Source organism: Euprymna scolopes, chromosome 31 (assembly GCF_053919585.1).
Source record: "Euprymna scolopes isolate OS-2025 chromosome 31, ASM5391958v1, whole genome shotgun sequence".
In the NCBI taxonomy this organism is placed as follows: Eukaryota; Metazoa; Mollusca; class Cephalopoda; order Sepiida; family Sepiolidae; genus Euprymna; species Euprymna scolopes.
In genome coordinates, this window is record NC_136512.1 from 2,297,967 (window position 1) to 2,318,280 (window position 20,314).

The following is a 20,314-nucleotide window of genomic DNA, read 5'->3' on the forward strand; positions in this document are numbered from 1 at the left end:
TTGAAAAATGAAACTACAGAATAGTAAAAAAAAAAAATTTTTTTTTAATTAAATAAAAAAAATTAAATTAAACTTTAATCATAGGCAGAAATTGACGGTTTAAATACTTCGAAATCTCCTTCAAAAAATTTTTTCTCATCCTGACGCTGACTGATGACTTAAAATAAGGAAAAACAAATTTTTTTTTTTTTTTTTCGCGTAATCTTTTTTTTTTTCGTGTAATCTTTTTTTTTTTTTCGCGTAATCTTTTTTTTTTTTTCGCGTAATCTTTTTTTTTTTGTCTGATTTAACATTCTTTCATTGTTCTACTGATTCTTTCAGCGTCCCAAATTATATCTTGCAAAATATGCTTATTTTTGCTATGTCTGTACTGGTTATCTCCCTTAGATTTAATGATCCGTTGACATAAGCGCCAATTTTTCTTTATTTTTAGTTTGTTTTTTTTTGGGTTTTTTTTAATATGATAAATTCTGGAAAAGGATCCAATAAATTTGTAGAGTTATTTTATAAATTTTCATTTTTAACTAGCAGGGGTACCTGGCGTTGCCTGGGTGGACAGAGTTGCTATTCTAAGGATATTGAGCAACCCCCAGAAAAAAAAAAAAAATGAATCAAAACAACTTTTGTTTCAATCAAAAAAGCAGTGAGTATCAAAATTAGCCGCAGTAGCCAGGCTCAAACCTGTAACGCGAAAAAGAAAAAAGGGGATGAAAAAAGCTAACACACTGGCTGCCACAGCCATGACGACTTATGACATCATGACAGGTCGAAATAACGTTTTCTAAACGTATATTCAGATTGCTAGGCGTATGATTTGAAAAAATCTCAATGGTAAAAGTGACCTCTCCTTGCAAAAAATGGCCCAGTTGACCAGCACAGAATTAATCATTTTGGCCAATTTTTACGTATTTTCCATCCAAGACATTGATCTTTCTAACAATATCAATTTTGTCATTGTTTTATGCATCTGTCAAAAGTTTTTGGCAGACATACAAACACACACAGACACACACGCATACAAACTAACACACATTTTCCCTTTTTATACAATAAAAGAAAAATTAACGCTTTTTTTTTTTGTTCAAACTGATTTCAGAAAGCAATTGAAACATGGCAGACGTTTTTGCTTCTTGTAATGGATGACAAATTATTGAAGAAAGGTCAGACGATAACAGCCAAGTTAAAAACCGGTATGCAAAAAAAATTTTTTTTTTATTATTGTATTTTCATCTTAAACAATGCACGATGCCACTTTGATGTAGGGGGCTACTATCTGGGACATGATTGCAGGGATACTTTATAGGGAGTTGAGCAGCAAGGTGTCTATTTATATTACATTTGAACTTCTGCATGTCAGTAAAGTTGGGGAAGTAGGAACTTGGAAGGGAATTCCAAAATCTAGCAGTTCTAGTGAAGAAACTATAAAAGTAGAAGACTTTCTGACATCTAGGGATCTCTACTGTGAAGAGGTGGGATTTTGCTGCTTGTCAGAGATATTTACGTCGAGAGTGTACAAGGGTTTGTAGTTTGTCAGAGCATCTACCATTAAAATACTTGTAGAACAGGCAGAGGGATGCAACATTTCGTCGATGGGACAGTGGCTGAAGCTTAGATGACAGTTCGGAACCTATTAAGTTGGTAACTCTCTTTTGTACCCTGTCAAGGAGTGAGAGACTAGTAGCAGATGCACCAGCCCAAATCTGACAACAATATTTCATACATGAGCGAATTCAAGGCCGTTCTTATCACAAAAAACAACTTTTTCTGTTGTTTTGAACATTTTTGAGATGTGGATTGATTATTTGGATTATTCGAACTACTGTTCTCATCTTAAGCGTCATTATCACAATGTTTCAGTTCATATAACTTCCGGCCTTCTACTGATGTATTTTGTAGAACTCGGAAATCTTTTTGTCAAACTCAGAAATCTGCACAGAATTTCGGATGTAGCATGCTCTCGTTCCAGCAACCATGACCATGTAGAAGGCCTGAGAAATTTGCAATTGTATTTTTTAGTATCGCCCGCACTGAGGATTCACCCTTCATCTGCTAGAAGATTATAATCTTATAACTGAATTTTACCAAGTACTTTATTCGCTATGCCACGGGTCCTTGCGAACAACAGAAAGATTCCCAAGTTTGACAAAATACACCTGAAGAAGGTCGGAAGTTGCATCAATTATACAGACTTTTTCTTTCTTTAAATATGTTGCATTCAAGGTCATACCTATAAAAGGCCAAGAGATTTAACGACTGGAGACTTTTACTGGGGGCAATGCATAATGCAATTCGTAAACAAATCAGTCATTTTAATCTTTCATCAAAAAAAAATATTGAAATTGAAAGCAATTTTGAAATATTTAAACTGCTGAACAGAAAGTAAGGTTTTTATTCAATATGGTTTCCGCTCTGCAAGATCTACCGCAGATATGCTGACGGTTATATCCCACAGGATTAGTGAATCTCTTGACAAAGGCTTCCTTTCTAGGGCAATTGCTCTTGACATATCAAAGGCCTTCTACAAGGTATTGAATAAGGGTCTACTTCATAAGATTTCCAGCTACGGTATAACTGGAAATGTTTTCTCAATCATTAAATCATTTCTCTCCGATAGGCTCATAAGAGTAGTGGTCGATGGACAAAAATCGGAGGCCTGCAATATAAATGCTGGAGTCCCTCAGGGGTCAATCCTGAGCCCAAATCTCTTCCTGATCTACATCAATGACCTCCCTAAACACATACTTAAATCATTCGTTGACATCTATGCTGATGACACGACCATCTACAGCAACACATCAAAGGCTGTAAATGACAAAGTTCTCTCTGATTCTCTCTCCTCTGATCTCGAGCGCGTGGTTCAGTGGGGGAAGATGTGGCTGGTTACCTTTAATGCATCCAAAACCAAACTCCTATCCTTACATCATCAACGCTCTGATCCCCAGTTGGCATCAATTGTGATGGATGGCTCTCGTCTGGGTGAGGCCCCGTGTTTTGACAAGCTTCTCGGTTTGACCTTTACTCCTGATCTGAAATGGAACACGTACATCAAGTCTGTTGCCAAGGTTGCTGGAAAGATGGTGGGATCCTTCTACCGCTCCAGAAAATATCTCACTACTGATGCAATTCTCTATCTATATAAAAGCCAAGTACGTCCAAGGATGGAATACTGTTGCCATATCTGGGCAGGAGCTGCTAAAAACAGCCTATCCTGCCTTGACAGAGTACAAAATAGACTTCGTGGCTTAGTGGGGGATGCCCTTTTCTCTACCTTGCAACCTCTCTCCCACAGAAGAGACGTTGCGAGCCTGTCCTTGTTTTATCGTTATTTCCATGGCAGATGCTCGTCTGAACTCCAATCTCTGGTCCCCCCTCGCCAATCTTTCACGAAAAACACCCGTCTAGCTGAATCCACTGTGAAAAATTTCCCCCACTCTATATCTGTGCCTAAATCAAAACGCGGATTCCATGAACAAAGCTTCTTTCTTAGAACTGCACGCCTGTGGAACTCTGTTCCGTCTGCCTGCTTCCCTCCGGACTACAACTTGGATGTGTTCAAGTCCAATGTTAACAAATTCCTAATGAACCGCACCCTTAAGTAAACACTTCATCAAATCTCCACACTAACGTAATGTACTTGCAATAACCCTTATCCCTGAGTGGCTTCCGGGCCTTGATAAGTGGTGATCACTGTGTAAAAAAATTCTCTTTATATTAAAAAGTAAAAATGAAGAAAAATCTGTCTGATGTACATACTCATGGCAAAACAAAATATCATATTCCAAAATATACACACACATACATACAAACATGCACATACACATATATGCAAATATACACACACATACACACAAACATACACATACATGCTAATAAACACACACATATACATATATATGAATAAACACACATACACACATGCAAATATACACACACATATACACAAACATAGACATACATGCAAATAAACACACACATATACATATATATGAATAAACACACATACACACATACAAATATACACACACATACACACAAACATACACATATACACATGCAAATAAACACACACATACACACACATACACACATATGTAAATAAACACACACAAACATACACATACATGCAAATAAACACACACATATACATATATATGAATAAACACACATACACACATGCAAATATACACACACATACACACAAACATACACATACATGCAAATAAACACACACATATACATATATATGAATAAACACACATACACACATGCAAATATACACACACATACACACAAACATAGACATACATGCCAATAAACACACACATATACATATATATGAATAAACACACATACACACATACAAACATACACACAAACATACACATATACACATGCAAATATACACACACATACACACATATGTAAATAAACACACACAAACATACACATACATGCAAAGAAACACACACATACACATTCAGTTTTATCACGTCCATATTTTCAGATGCTGGTAGTGGGAAACTTCAAGATTTAATCGTCACACGAGACCCTGAATGGATTAAAAATACATCAGATAAACTTGCCATTTTGGTACGCCAAGTTGGAAGCATAAAACAACATTCCAGTTGGAGGGTTCGACTTGCGCTTTTAGATTGGGCTCATACCTTACTCACCAATTGCAACAAGTAAGATAACTCATACTTTTTATTTTTTTTATTGTTCTTTGTTTAAAAAATGTAGAAACAAATTAAAAATTAAACGTTATTCTTTTAAGTTTATTTTGAAAAGTTATTATGCAGGTGATTTCCTTTGCAATCAAATTATTGTGATGCTTGTGTGTTTTAAAATTTTCAGCAATTTACAACAAAAGTTTGTACACGGTCATCTCCAAGGTGTGTGCTCTTTTCAGTACGCGATCAAGCAATCAGATGAATTGAATAAAGTCTCTTTTAGACATACGTACGGTCGCTGGTGTAGGTTATGTAGATTACAAAAAAAAAAAATAATAAATGAAAACTAAACAATTTGCTTGTGGTTGAGAAGGTAACATTTTCAATGTTAACAAAAGAAAGCACATGGTTTTACCGTCAAACGTGTACTTTTGCACGTGTGTGTTTTCGCCAGTGAGTGATCAAATAATCAGATAAGTCAAATAATATGTGCACGATTGCTGGTCTTACATTCTTTTGATCAGGAACGTGCAGAGAGGGTGCTAGAGAGTGAGCAAGTATCTGTTGCCAAGGCCGCTGGAAAAATGGTCGGATCCTTCTATCGATCCGGTAGATATCTCACTGCTGATGCAATTCTCTATCTATAAAAGAGCCAGATGCATTCAAGGATGGAATACTGTTGCCACATATGGGCAGGAGCTGCTAGAAAAGACTTGTCCTGCCTTGATAGGGTTCAAAATAGACTTCGTGGCCTGGTGGGAGATGTCCTTTTCTCTTCGCTGCAACCTCTATCTCACAGAAGAGATGTTGCGAGTTTGTCTCTGCTTTATCGTTATTTTCATGGAAAGTGTTCGACTGAGCTTCAATCTATGGTCCCCCTTGCCAAACATTCACAAGAAACACTCGACTAGCTGAAAACACTATCAATAATTCCCCCCAACTCTTTATCTGTGCCTAAACCTAAACATATATTCCATGATCAAAGCTTCTTTCTTAGAACTGCACGCCTGTGGAATTGTCTTCCGTTTTCCTACTTTCCAGCTGTCTATAATATGGTTGTCCTCAAGTCCAATGTGAACAAGTTTCTGATGAGCCGTTCTACTTAAGTTAACAAATTTACCGAACTTCCATTACTATCGACTACTATATTGTCCTTTTGACTACTGTACACTCTTTAACCCTTATCCTTGAGTGGCCTATCGGCCTTGATAAGTGGTGATGCCTATGTAAAAAAAAAAAAAGCACCTGCCCCTTTTATTCCTCTTTTAAAAGTGCCCTTTTCAGAGGAATGTGTTATAGGCCTGTGCCTCTAATATATGCATAATATTATACTATAATATATATATTGGATTCTTTGGACTACTGTCCTCATCTTGAGTGTGACTTTCACGTTTCGATCGATGCAACCTTCGACATTCTTCAGGTGAATCTTGTCAAACTCGGAAATGTTTCTGTTGAGCAGTAATCTGAAGAAGCCAAATAATATGAATAACCAATCTTCGTTTCAAAAAGTTCAGAAATGTAACTAAATGTGTTTTCGCCAGTGAGCGATCAAATAATCAAAGTTTCCTTTATACATGCTTGCACCATCATACTTTGCACACATAATGGGATACGTTAATCAAACAACTCACGTTAATCATACATTACTGATTATTAATGATCTTCATTCTCCGATCGTCGCTTTTCCATGTTTGAGCTGTGATTCCCTCGTGGTTTTTTTTTTTTTTTTTTACACAGTGATCACCACTTATCAAGGCCCGGAAGCCACTCAGGGATAAGGGTTATTGCAAGTACATTACGTTAGTGTGGAGATTTGATGAAGTGTTTAATTAGGGGTGCGGTTCATTAGGAATTTGTTAACACTGGACTTGAAGACATCCAAGTTGTAGTCCGGAGGGAAGCAGGCAGACGGAACAGAGTTCCACAGGCGTGCAGTTCTAAGAAAGAAGCTTTGTTCATGGAATCCACGTTTTGATTTAGGCACAGATATAGAGTGGGGGAAATTTTTCACAGTGGATTCAGCTAGACGGGTGTTTTTCGTGAAAGATTGGCGAGGGGGGACCAGAGATTGGAGTTCAGACGAGCACCTGCCATGGAAATAACGATAAAACAAGGATAGACTCACAACGTCTCTTCTGTGGGAGAGAGGTTGCAGGGTAGAGAAAAGGGCATCTCCCCACTAAGCTACAGAGTCTATTTTGTACTCTGTCAAGGCAGGATAGGCTGTTTTTAGCAGCTCCTGCCCAGATATGGCAGCAGTACTCCATCTTTGGTTGTTGTTGATCTTCAACAAGGCTAATCTACTCATGCATAATGGAAACTTGTTGAGGTCTCAAAGGTTTTATTTCGAGAGAGACTTTACTCATTATGAGGAGAGACCAATATCTAATTATTTCATAACTTGTTCTTCTACATTAGTCTTAATGATGATGACATATAGGCAGAGTCTTGAGACAACTTTACTCTCAGGTATAAGTAATTTTCTAGCACAGTAGATGGAGCCCACTTTATTTTAATTCAATCAGTTCAATTTATGATAAAAAAAAAAGGTACCATTTAAAATCGCTGCAAATCATTTCTTCATTTGCATATTTTAAAACTAAACATTAATCAGAAGTGACTTTTCCAGGGCATTCATCGTCAAGCCCAAATGTCAGCTGACGTGATATTGTAAACAAACACAGACGAAATTTGATGAACGACATTATCATTATTTATTTATTAAATTTTTTTTTGCAAATTAGTTCACCAGGCAAATTATTTCTCGTAACATATAGTATTACATGGAGGATTGGTTCTATGATAATACATACACAATCTGCATCAATTAAAATATCATGTTTAAGCGTATTGTACGACCGGGCAATGCCGGGCTGCCAGCTAGTCAAGTTCTAAAAGTCGTTCAACATATGCCAGTATGTAAACGGACATTAGGCAAAATTTGATGACGATGACCTAAACCAAAGAATCTGCTAACATGTGATTATATTTATTTTAGTTCGATGTCGAGCAGCGTACCGATTCTGTTGGAAGTTTTGGTGATTCTGTCGTGTGATGAATATTCCAAGATTTCATCCAAAAGTGATCAAGCCCTAAAAGAGTTCCAGGAACAAAGTGGGAAACGTCATTCACGTCCGTTAACGGAGATTCTGGAAGAGAATTTATTATCAATGGCCACAACTCTTCCTCGACAATTTAGAACCTCAGGTATTCTTTTCTTTCCTCTTTAATTGATTAAGATTCAAACTGTTGATTAAGAAAAAAAAATATATAAAATTCTGATGATGGCGTATATTGTCAAAATATTAATTTTAAACAAATAAATATTTGTTTATTTTATGTAATATTCCATTGTAATTTGGCTTATAAATGTATTTCATACGTATTGTATTTAAAAAATTTAAACTTAATTTTTTAAAATGTTTAATAAAAAATTAATTAAATTTTAAAAGGTTTAATAAAAAAAATAATTAAATTTTAAAAAGGTTTAATAAAAATTAAATAATTAAATTGAATCTCAAAATGGTTTAATAAAAAAATAATTAAATTTATAATAAAAACTGATAAAGGCGAGTTTCCGCCAAAATATATTGTTTCAAATTAGATAAACATTTTTTTATTTTTTATTTAACAATCTTTGCATTGGATGGCTTTGTGAACATATTTACGTGTTTTTACTTAGTTTCCAATTCATCAACGTTTCAAAAAACAGGGAACAAATCAAATATTAATTAAATTTAATTTTTTAAAAGTTAAATAAAAATAGTAAACTTTAAAAAAAAAAGTTTTTTAAAGTTAAGTCTTTATTTAAATTAAAAAAAAATTCATTCTTTCTTTAGATTTAATTTTAAAAAGTTTAATAAAAAAAGTAAACTTTAAAAAAAACTTTTTCAAAGTTAAGTCTTTATTTAAATTAAAAAAAAATATTTCTTTATTTAAATTTAATTTTAATAAGTTTAATAAAAAAAGTAAACTTAAAAAAATTTTTTAAAGTTAAGCCTTTATTCAAATTAAAAGAAATTAATTCTTTATTTAGATTTAATTTTAATAAGTTTAATAAATAATTAAATTTAATTTCAAAAAGCTTACTAAAAAATTATTCATTTAAATTTGAATTTAATAAAAAAAATTGATAATTTTTTATTGTTGTTTACAACTTTTTACAAATATTTAACAAGATAAACTAATCTTCCGTGACAATTTAGAACTTTGTTTTTTTTCCTCTTCAAATTTAAAGTCTGCAGATCAAAATTCGTTGAGTATATAGGTTGAAAGTTGTCTTCACACACACACAAACACATACACACACACATTCTTACTTCTCTTATTATATATCAATTTCCACATCATTATTATTTTATTTATCTTTAGTAATTGTTGAGTGTAATTTGAGGTAAATTTAAATAATTTTTTAGATAAATTTCTTACCCTTGAAACGGATTAATTCTGATTTTTTTTATTCAAATGGGAATAATTATTTTGTGATACGATTTTTTTCTGAGATACGTCGACAGTCATGGAACGAATTAAATTAGTATCTAAAGGTATTATTGTAGTTTTATTTTTATAAAGAAAACCATTTTTAACTGAATTTGAGATTTTCCAGTGTCCCCATGTTAAGAATGGTTTTCCAAAATATTGTGAGTTTGAATTAGTTGTAATTATTTCCCTTGTTTGTTCAGCATGTTTTCAAGATGATGTTGTGATATCGTTGCTGTTCGTTTAGCCACAAAATTTGATCAATTTAGATGATTTTTGTTGTACAGTATTTTTTTCTATTACAAGTACGTACATCATAATACAGATTTTTCTTTATTTTTATTTTTAATATAGGAGGAATTCTGGACAACCACCTTATTTTTTTTCATCAATTTTAAAATAAAATTAAATTTGTTATTCCAGATGATGGCCAAAAATTGAGCTTGATTAAAATCATTTCTGGGTATCTAAAAATCTTAGGTAAGTATTGTTTTATTTTTATTTTTTGCTTTAATTTATTTTGGTGCACATATGAAGTGCCTTCAATATTTGCAGACTTTTTTTGTACAGACATTTAAAATTATCATAGACTCTTGAAAATTCAGTATGTTCTTGCTATACACTTTATGAGTCGACTGACCAATTTTTATAATTTCAGGTTCAAATTAACAGTTACAGCAGAAATTTGAATACACTCTACTAAAGCCTGATTGTCATGGCTGGTGAATTTCAAAAATGCAATCTGAACGTGAGGACACTTTAAAAGCATGATATGCAATAAAATTCTGTCTTAAACTTGGAAAAAAAATGCCAGAGAAACGTATGGAATGCTTCAGACTGCTTTTGGACCATCTTGCATGAATAGAGCATCAGTTTTTGAGTGGCATAAGAGATTCAAGGAAGGCAAGGAGTTTGTGAAAGATGATGAGAGGTGTGGGAGGAGTAAGGAAGTCAAAATACCAGAGTTGATTGGCCAAATAAAGAATTTCATGGTAAGGACTGTCGTGTGTCTATAGAGACAATAAGTGCACAGTTTGATGTCAGTGTGGGAACTGTACAAATAATTATTTGCAAGGAACTGAAGATGTGGAAGATTTGCATGAAGTTTCTCCCAAGGGTGCTCAGAGATCAGAAAGAAAGACGTTGTCATGACCAAGATGAGCATCAAGACAGTTCCTCACTCTCCCTATAGTCCAGGCCTTGATCCCTGTGACTTTAGATTATTCCCTAAGCTAAAGGAAAACCTTAGAGGTTGTCGTTATGAGACAATTGAGGAGATGAAAGGGGCTGTGACACAAGGGTCATTGATATGTTCACACAAGAGGACTTCCGTGGGGAGTTGCTGAATTTTTTGGAACGATACAAGTGCATTACAGATAAAGGAGATTTTTTTTTGATTTTTTTTTTTACACAGTGATCACCACTTATTAAGGCCCGGAAGCCACTCAGGGATAAGGGTTATTGCAAGTACATTACGTTAGTGTGGAGATTTGATGAAGTGTTTACTTCATTACTTGAAAAGAGCTTAAGGTTTCCTATGTGCACCATGAATAAAAGTGCCTATACAAGTTTGGAAACTTATTGAAGGCACCTCATATATGTGTCTTGTGTTTTCAAAGAGAAAAAATTCTATGTCGCAAAATTGGACTAAATTATGTAAAAAATAAGGTTAAAAACCGGACAATTTTACATAAGGTTGGATTCAAAAAAACAAATCTTCAATATTTATTTCGCTCCCATGGTGAGATAAAGTGGGATTTGAAAAACCAGTGCCCTAGATAAAAGCACTTTGGCCTGCGAAAATGCCTGGGCAGCCCCACTGGCATTCACTGGTAGGGGCACCTCAGGTGATTAGCAATAAACTCAGATGTTTGTCTGTTAGAACAAGAAGTACCATTTGTATATTATTTTATTTATTTTTATTATTTATTTATTTTTTTAATCCTTTGAGATGAGGCTTCATAATTTTTTTGTGGACTGTTATCTTCATCTTCATAATCGTTATCTGCGAAGATGAGGATGACATTTTTTTATTGGAATCCTTTGAGATTTTTTTTTTTTTTAATTACATTTTCACCCCAAACAAGGCACATTGCCACTTTGGTGTAGGGGGCTACTATCAGGGGAAACATCTACTGCGGTACTATGTAGGGATTTGGGCAGCGAGATGTTGGTTCACGTTGCACTTGAACTTATGCATGTCAGTACAGTTGGGGAAGCAGTGACCTGGAATGGAATTCCAAATGATGAGTAATTTGCATATTTATTTATTTGCGGACTGTTATCCTCATCTTCATAGTTGTTTCCATAGTTGTCGTCGTTGTCTCACCATGTTTTGGCCAACTATTCCTCTGGCCTTCATCAGGCGGTTAAACACCTGACGAAAGCCAGACGAATCACTGGCCAAAAGATTGCTAAACAACAACTATGAAGATGAGGATAACAATTCGCAAAATAAATATGAGGATAACAGTCCATAAAAATATGAATACTCAAGGACCATCCAATTATCCTGAATGAAAAACATATGCTGAATCATGAAGCAAGGGTTGCACAATTCCTAACCACTTCTCTCCTGAATCGGCACTGCTTAATTCCAGTGGCAAGGAGAAGTCCAGGACAATTGTAAACCATGCCAAAATAAGCAGAGAGCATATACAACGCCTGGAATTCCCAAATCGTTACCCATTTAAGACTGGCCAGACTCAACGATACTTTGATGATCTAATGAGAACTGGTGTGTCTACATGATTATATGGCAATAAACTAACTTCTTTTCAAAGGGCGAACCGCCTAGAATTGCACAGGACAAAAGATATACTTCAACCAATTAGGAAAAAAAACATTTCAACAATCACTTATTCTGTTGACTTTAATGCTAAGGGAAAACCCTTGACCTTTTCCCTAGAAGTTAAGTTAGAGATTACAGCTACGTGTACATGAAATTTTTATTTTTATGTACCAGCAAATCACTGTTTACTAGAGCCATTCAAGTATAAGGTTTAATGAGTTTGTGCAGAAAATTGGTAACAATGAAGAATTTGTTTACATTGGATTTGAAAACAACCCAGATTGATAATAATGATTGAGTCTGAGCAGAGTTTGATTATTTAGGAGAATATCTTAACAAGAATTTGTTAACATTAAACTTGAAAATGACCATGCTGTAATTAGCTGGGAATAATGTGTTCCATAGACAAACAGTTCTTGAAAAAAAACTTTATCATAAAAATTTTGTTTAATTTTGGATACCCAGAGGAAGAAAGAGAAATTATTTTCAGTTGTTGTAGTTAGACGAGTTCTTGTTGATAATGTTTTACAAGGGGGAACCATTAAGATTAGAGCTCTGTCGAGAACCTACCATATAAATAACCATAGAATAGAGGAAGACTAGCAACACCTCTTCTGTGAGAATGAGGACATCTCCTACTAGATTTCGAAGTCGGTTTTGTACTTTATCAAGTGAGTAGCTCCTCCACAGATGTGAGCGCAGAACTCCATCTTAGGAAAAATCTGACTTTTACAATTTTTTTTTTTTTTTTCTAGAGCATGATGTTGTTTCGATGGATAAACAGAATTCATATTCTCTGGAAGAGTCCATTTATTCCTAAAATAGGGTAGATCATACCATAAAACTGGGTATGAGATAAAACTGCACCCAATGGTGAGGCCTCAATTTAGGAATGTAAGCTCACCCATAGTTATCACTATGTCCATTCTGATCCATATTGGTAGTACGAGTCAGTGGCCTAGCTTGTATAAGAACCAGATACGTTCAAAGGCGGAGTACAGCTGTCATATATAGGATGGTACAGCTTGAAGTACCTTTTTTCTTATCTTGATTTCGCAACTAGTGAGCAATGATTTCTTCTCATCCTGACAGTCTTTTTTTTTTTTTTTTGGTTTACAAGGGAGTCACCACTTATCAAGGCCAAAAGGCCACTCGAGGATAAGGGTTAATGAATGTAAGGTGAGTGTAGTAATCATTTATTGTGTAAGTTGGGTAAAATTTGATTATTTATGGGAACAGTTCAGCAAAAACTTGTTTACATTGGACTTGAAGGCTATGATATTGTAGTCTGCCAGGAAGCAGGCCAGTCGAACAGTGTTCCACAAGCGGGCAATTTTAGGAAAGAAGCTTTGTGCATAGAATCTGCATTTAGAAAGTGTTATTTCACCTCCAAACAAGGCACATAGTCGTGAGGGGCTACTATTTTGAACCAGATTTGCAGGAATACTATTTATGGAGTTAGGTAGTTTGATGTCTGTTCACATTACACTTGAATTTCTGCATGTCAGTACAGTCAAGGGAGCAGTACAGAATTCCGACAGAAAAAGCTATTCGAGTAGGTTTTACAGCATCTAGGGATCTCTACAGTGTAGGGATGGGATTTTGCTGTTTGTCGAGGTTATTGTCATCGGGGGGGGGGGGGTCTAGTCTTTTGAGTTTGTCAGAGCACAAGGATGTCACGTTTCAGTGAAGGGACAGAGGTTGGAGTTTAGTTAATAGTTCAAGACTTATTAGGTTGGGGATTCTTTTTTGAAACTTGTCTAGGAGCGAGAGACTAGTGCAGGTGCACCAGCCCAGATGTGGCAACAAGACCCCATGCATGGGTGAACTGTGACCTTGTAGAGATACAGGATACTCTAGCATAGTAGGGAGAGCCCACCTTCCTCACAGCATCCCTGGCAATTGCCTCAATGTATTTGTTCCAATTCATGTTGTCTATGAATGTTAACCCTAGGAGTTTGAGGGAAGTACTTTCAGTACATAGGTAAAGAATTTTGCCTGGAGCAGTAGAATGATCCAATCATGTTTTTTTCTGCTGGTTTAATGTAAACATTGTATTTTAATGTAAACATTGTATTTTAGGAAAGAAAGTGAAGATTAGTCCAAGAAACTTATTGTAACGTGATGATTCGGTCACTAGTGTTACACAAACATCCTGAGAACGGCAATCAATGTACGTTTGTTGGCAGGGAGTTACCTCGTTGAAGACTCTAGGCTCCACCGGTGTTAACAAACAGCATTCCAGAAAACAATAAAACATAACTCAGTCTGTTGAGTTTTTTCTCTTTGTTGTCGTTCATCTCTGGGGTCTGAGGAGGATGGGAGAGTTTCTTGGTGTTTTCCCACCAGCTCCTATCTGTATTGTTCTGGTAATCAAAGAGTGACGTACCTCTTTGTTGGGCTGTCAATTCCTCAAGGTGACTTCTTGAAATTGTGTTCTGGCTGGGAAGGGTGACAACCTCATCCTGACGTTTAAGGCAGGTTAAGCAACATACAACGCAAGTTGTAAAATATAAGAAAATCTTAACTATTAATTCGTACATGGTATACTACAATTAACACTAACAACAATTAACTTCTAAATTATCAACTTAACTATTCTTAACTAGTGCTGGAGATCAAAGAGAAATAGATATGGCGAAATTGCATCATGGTTCTTCCCTCCCCCCCCCCCCCTGTATCGCTTCGCGCGACCAAATCACCTCCCTGCCATGGTGAGTGGGTGGGTGGGGGGGGGGGACAACAATGAAATAGTGCCACATTATCAAGACAGTCAGCCACTCACTTAAGTCAGCAGAGAAGCAAGATTGGTTCAAAGTTATTGAATGACAATTTTCAAAACTGCTATCAATCCAATGGTGATTGAATAGGAAAGTTGCGATGTAAGATGGTAAGATGATGGAGACAGATGAGAACGCAGATGTGGAGAAAGTATATTTGGATGGCGAGATTATTGAGATTGTCGAGAAATTTGTGTTACCTGGGTGATACGATTGGAGCACAGGATGGAGATGGTGCTAATGTGATTGCAAGAGTTAAGAATAGTTGGAAGAAGTTCAGAGAACTCCTGCTGTTATTAACCAACAGAGCGTTACCACTGTCGAGCAAGGGAAAAGTATAAAATGTGCAGTTTAATGATGTATGGAAGTGAAACCTAACCGATGAGTCTTCAAGGTACATCTATATGTTTTCGTTTCATAACGAATGGTTATAGTCAGCTAACGTACTTCCTAACTTCCGGCACAGCTGCTACTGGATGCAGTGACAAATCGTTTCCTTTACTTTTATTGTTCTTCAGTATTTCTGTTGTGAAGCGATTTATTGAAATCAAATATAAGAAAAGTGCATTATTAAAAAATATATAAAAAATATATAAGAATATTAAAAAAATATGTAATAAAATATATAAGAATATTAAAAAAATATGTAATAAAATATATAAGAATATTAAAAAAATATGTAATAAAATATATAAGAATATTAAAAAAATAGGTAATAAAATATATAAGAATATTAAAAAAATATGTGATAAAATATATAAGAATATTAAAAAAATATGTAATAAAATATATAAGAATATTAAAAAAATATGTAATAAAATATATAAGAATATTAAAAAAATATGTAATAAAATATATAAGAATATTAAAAAAATATGTAATAAAATATATAAGAATATTAAAAAAATATGTAATAAAATATATAAGAATATTAAAAAAATAGGTAATAAAATATATAAGAATATTAAAAAAATATGTAATAAAATATATAAGAATATTAAAAAAATATGTAATAAAATATATAAGAATATTAAAAAAATATATAAAAAATATATAAGAATATTAAAAAAATAGGTAATAAAATATATAAGAATATTAAAAAAATATGTAATAAAATATATAAGAATATTAAAAAAATATGTAATAAAATATATAAGAATATTAAAAAAATATATGATAAAATATATAAGAATATTAAAAAAATATGTAATAAAATATATAAGAATATTAAAAAAATATATAAAAAATATATAAGAATATTAAAAAAATAGGTTATAAAATATATAAGAATATTAAAAAAATATGTGATAAAATATATAAGAATATTAAAAAAATATGTAATAAAATATATAAGAATATTAAAAAAATATGTAATAAAATATATAAGAATATTAAAAAAATATGTAATAAAATATATAAGAATATTAAAAAAATATGTAATAAAATATATAAGAATATTAAAAAAATATGTAATAAAATATATAAGAATATTAAAAAAATATGTAATAAAATATATAAGAATATTAAAAAAATATGTAATAAAATATATAAGAATATTAAAAAAATATGTAATAAAATATATAAGAATATTAAAAAAATATGTAATAAAATATATAAGAATATTAAAAAAATATGTAATAAAATATATAAGAATATTAAAAAAATATGTAATAAAATATATAAGAATATTAAAAAAATATGTAATAAAATATATAAGAATATTAAAAAAATATGTGATAAAATATATAAGAATATTAAAAAAATATGTGATAAAATATATAAGAATATTAAAAAAATATGTAATAAAATATATAAGAATATTAAAAAAATATGTAATAAAATATATAAGAATATTAAAAAAATATGTAATTAAATATATAAGAATATTAAAAAAATATGTAATAAAATATATAAGAATATTAAAAAAATATGTAATAAAATATATAAGAATATTAAAAAAATATGTGATAAAATATATAAGAATATTAAAAAAATATGTAATAAAATATATAAGAATATTAAAAAAATATGTAATAAAATATATAAGAATATTAAAAAAATATGTGATAAAATATATAAGAATATTAAAAAAAATATGTAATAAAATATATAAGAATATTAAAAAAATATGTAATAAAATATATAAGAATATTAAAAAAATATGTAATAAAATATATAAGAATATTAAAAAAAATATGTAATAAAATATATAAGAATATTAAAAAAAATATGTAATAAAATATATAAGAATATTAAAAAAATATGTAATAAAATATATAAGAATATTAAAAAAAATATGTAATAAAATATATAAGAATATTAAAAAAAATATGTAATAAAATATATAAGAATATTAAAAAAATATGTGATAAAATATATAAGAATATTAAAAAAATATGTAATAAAATATATAAGAATATTAAAAAAATATGTAATAAAATATATAAGAATATTAAAAAAATATGTAATAAAATATATAAGAATATTAAAAAAATATGTAATAAAATATATAAGAATATTAAAAAAATATGTAATAAAATATATAAGAATATTAAAAAAATATGTGATAAAATATATAAGAATATTAAAAAAATATGTAATAAAATATATAAGAATATTAAAAAAATATGTAATAAAATATATAAGAATATTAAAAAAATATGTAATAAAATATATAAGAATATTAAAAAAAATATGTAATAAAATATATAAGAATATTAAAAAAAATATGTAATAAAATATATAAGAATATTAAAAAAATATGTAATAAAATATATAAGAATATTAAAAAAAATATGTAATAAAATATATAAGAATATTAAAAAAAATATGTAATAAAATATATAAGAATATTAAAAAAATATGTGATAAAATATATAAGAATATTAAAAAAATATGTAATAAAATATATAAGAATATTAAAAAAATATGTAATAAAATATATAAGAATATTAAAAAAATATGTAATAAAATATATAAGAATATTAAAAAAATATGTAATAAAATATATAAGAATATTAAAAAAATATGTAATAAAATATATAAGAATATTAAAAAAATATGTGATAAAATATATAAGAATATTAAAAAAATATGTAATAAAATATATAAGAATATTAAAAAAATATGTAATAAAATATATAAGAATATTAAAAAAATATGTGATAAAATATATAAGAATATTAAAAAAATATGTAATAAAATATATAAGAATATTAAAAAAATATGTAATAAAATATATAAGAATATTAAAAAAATATGTGATAAAATATATAAGAATATTAAAAAAATATGTAATAAAATATATAAGAATATTAAAAAAATATGTAATAAAATATATAAGAATATTAAAAAAATATGTAATAAAATATATAAGAATATTAAAAAAAATATGTAATAAAATATATAAGAATATTAAAAAAAATATGTAATAAAATATATAAGAATATTAAAAAAATATGTAATAAAATATATAAGAATATTAAAAAAAATATGTAATAAAATATATAAGAATATTAAAAAAAATATGTAATAAAATATATAAGAATATTAAAAAAATATGTGATAAAATATATAAGAATATTAAAAAAATATGTAATAAAATATATAAGAATATTAAAAAAATATGTAATAAAATATATAAGAATATTAAAAAAATATGTAATAAAATATATAAGAATATTAAAAAAATATGTAATAAAATATATAAGAATATTAAAAAAATATGTAATAAAATATATAAGAATATTAAAAAAATATGTGATAAAATATATAAGAATATTAAAAAAATATGTAATAAAATATATAAGAATATTAAAAAAATATGTAATAAAATATATAAGAATATTAAAAAAATATGTGATAAAATATATAAGAATATTAAAAAAAATATGTAATAAAATATATAAGAATATTAAAAAAATATGTAATAAAATATATAAGAATATTAAAAAAAATATGTAATAAAATATATAAGAATATTAAAAAAAATATGTAATAAAATATATAAGAATATTAAAAAAATATGTAATAAAATATATAAGAATATTAAAAAAAATATGTAATAAAATATATAAGAATATTAAAAAAAATATGTAATAAAATATATAAGAATATTAAAAAAATATGTAATAAAATATATAAGAATATTAAAAAAATATGTAATAAAATATATAAGAATATTAAAAAAAATATGTAATAAAATATATAAGAATATTAAAAAAATATGTAATAAAATATATAAGAATATTAAAAAAATATGTAATAAAATATATAAGAATATTAAAAAAAATATGTAATAAAATATATAAGAATATTAAAAAAAATATGTAATAAAATATATAAGAATATTAAAAAAATATGTAATAAAATATATAAGAATATTAAAAAAAATATGTAATAAAATATATAAGAATATTAAAAAAATATGTAATAAAATATATAAGAATATTAAAAAAATATGTAATAAAATATATAAGAATATTAAAAAAAATATGTAATAAAATATATAAGAATATTAAAAAAAATATGTAATAAAATATATAAGAATATTAAAAAAATATGTAATAAAATATATAAGAATATTAAAAAAAATATGTAATAAAATATATAAGAATATTAAAAAAAATATGTAATAAAATATATAAGAATATTAAAAAAATATGTAATAAAATATATAAGAATATTAAAAAAATATGTAATAAAATATATAAGAATATTAAAAAAAATATGTAATAAAATATATAAGAATATTAAAAAAAATATGTAATAAAATATATAAGAATATTAAAAAAATATGTAATAAAATATATAAGAATATTAAAAAAATATGTAATAAAATATATAAGAATATTAAAAAAATATGTAATAAAATATATAAGAATATTAAAAAAATATGTGATAAAATATATAAGAATATTAAAAAAATATGTGATAAAATATATAAGAATATTAAAAAAATATGTAATAAAATATATGAATATAAAAAAAAATAGGTAATAAAATATATAAGAATATTAAAAAAATATGTGATAAAATATATAAGAATATTAAAAAAATATGTAATAAAATATATAAGAATATTAAAAAAATATGTAATAAAATATATAAGAATATTAAAAAAAATATGTAATAAAATATATAAGAATATTAAAAAAATATGTGATAAAATATATAAGAATATTAAAAAAAATATGTAATAAAATATATAAGAATATTAAAAAAATATGTAATAAAATATATAAGAATATTAAAAAAATATGTGATAAAATATATAAGAATATTAAAAAAATATGTAATAAAATATATAAGAATATTAAAAAAATATGTGATAAAATATATAAGAATATTAAAAAAATATGTAATAAAATATATAAGAATATTAAAAAAATATGTAATAAAATATATAAGAATATTAAAAAAAATATGTAATAAAATATATAAGAATATTAAAAAAATATGTAATAAAATATATAAGAATATTAAAAAAATATGTGATAAAATATATAAGAATATTAAAAAAATATGTAATAAAATATATAAGAATATTTAAAAAATATGTAATAAAATATATAAGAATATTAAAAAAATAT

The 20,314-nt window shown here is 28.3% G+C and overlaps 1 protein-coding gene across 2 annotated transcripts in view; it reads left to right on the forward strand.

Annotated features, from left to right (window-relative positions):
• LOC145255587 (TELO2-interacting protein 1 homolog) overlaps positions 1–20,314 on the forward strand; it is a 90,675-nt gene that overhangs the window by 29,250 nt on the left and 41,111 nt on the right. For both annotated transcript variants that reach the window (XM_080114065.1, XM_080114066.1), the window contains 4 exons: positions 1,097–1,190; positions 4,505–4,685; positions 7,672–7,880; positions 9,576–9,632. In XM_080114065.1, the coding sequence (XP_079970191.1) occupies positions 1,097–1,190; positions 4,505–4,685; positions 7,672–7,880; positions 9,576–9,632 (541 nt within the window). The remainder of the gene's footprint in view (positions 1–1,096; positions 1,191–4,504; positions 4,686–7,671; positions 7,881–9,575; positions 9,633–20,314) is intronic.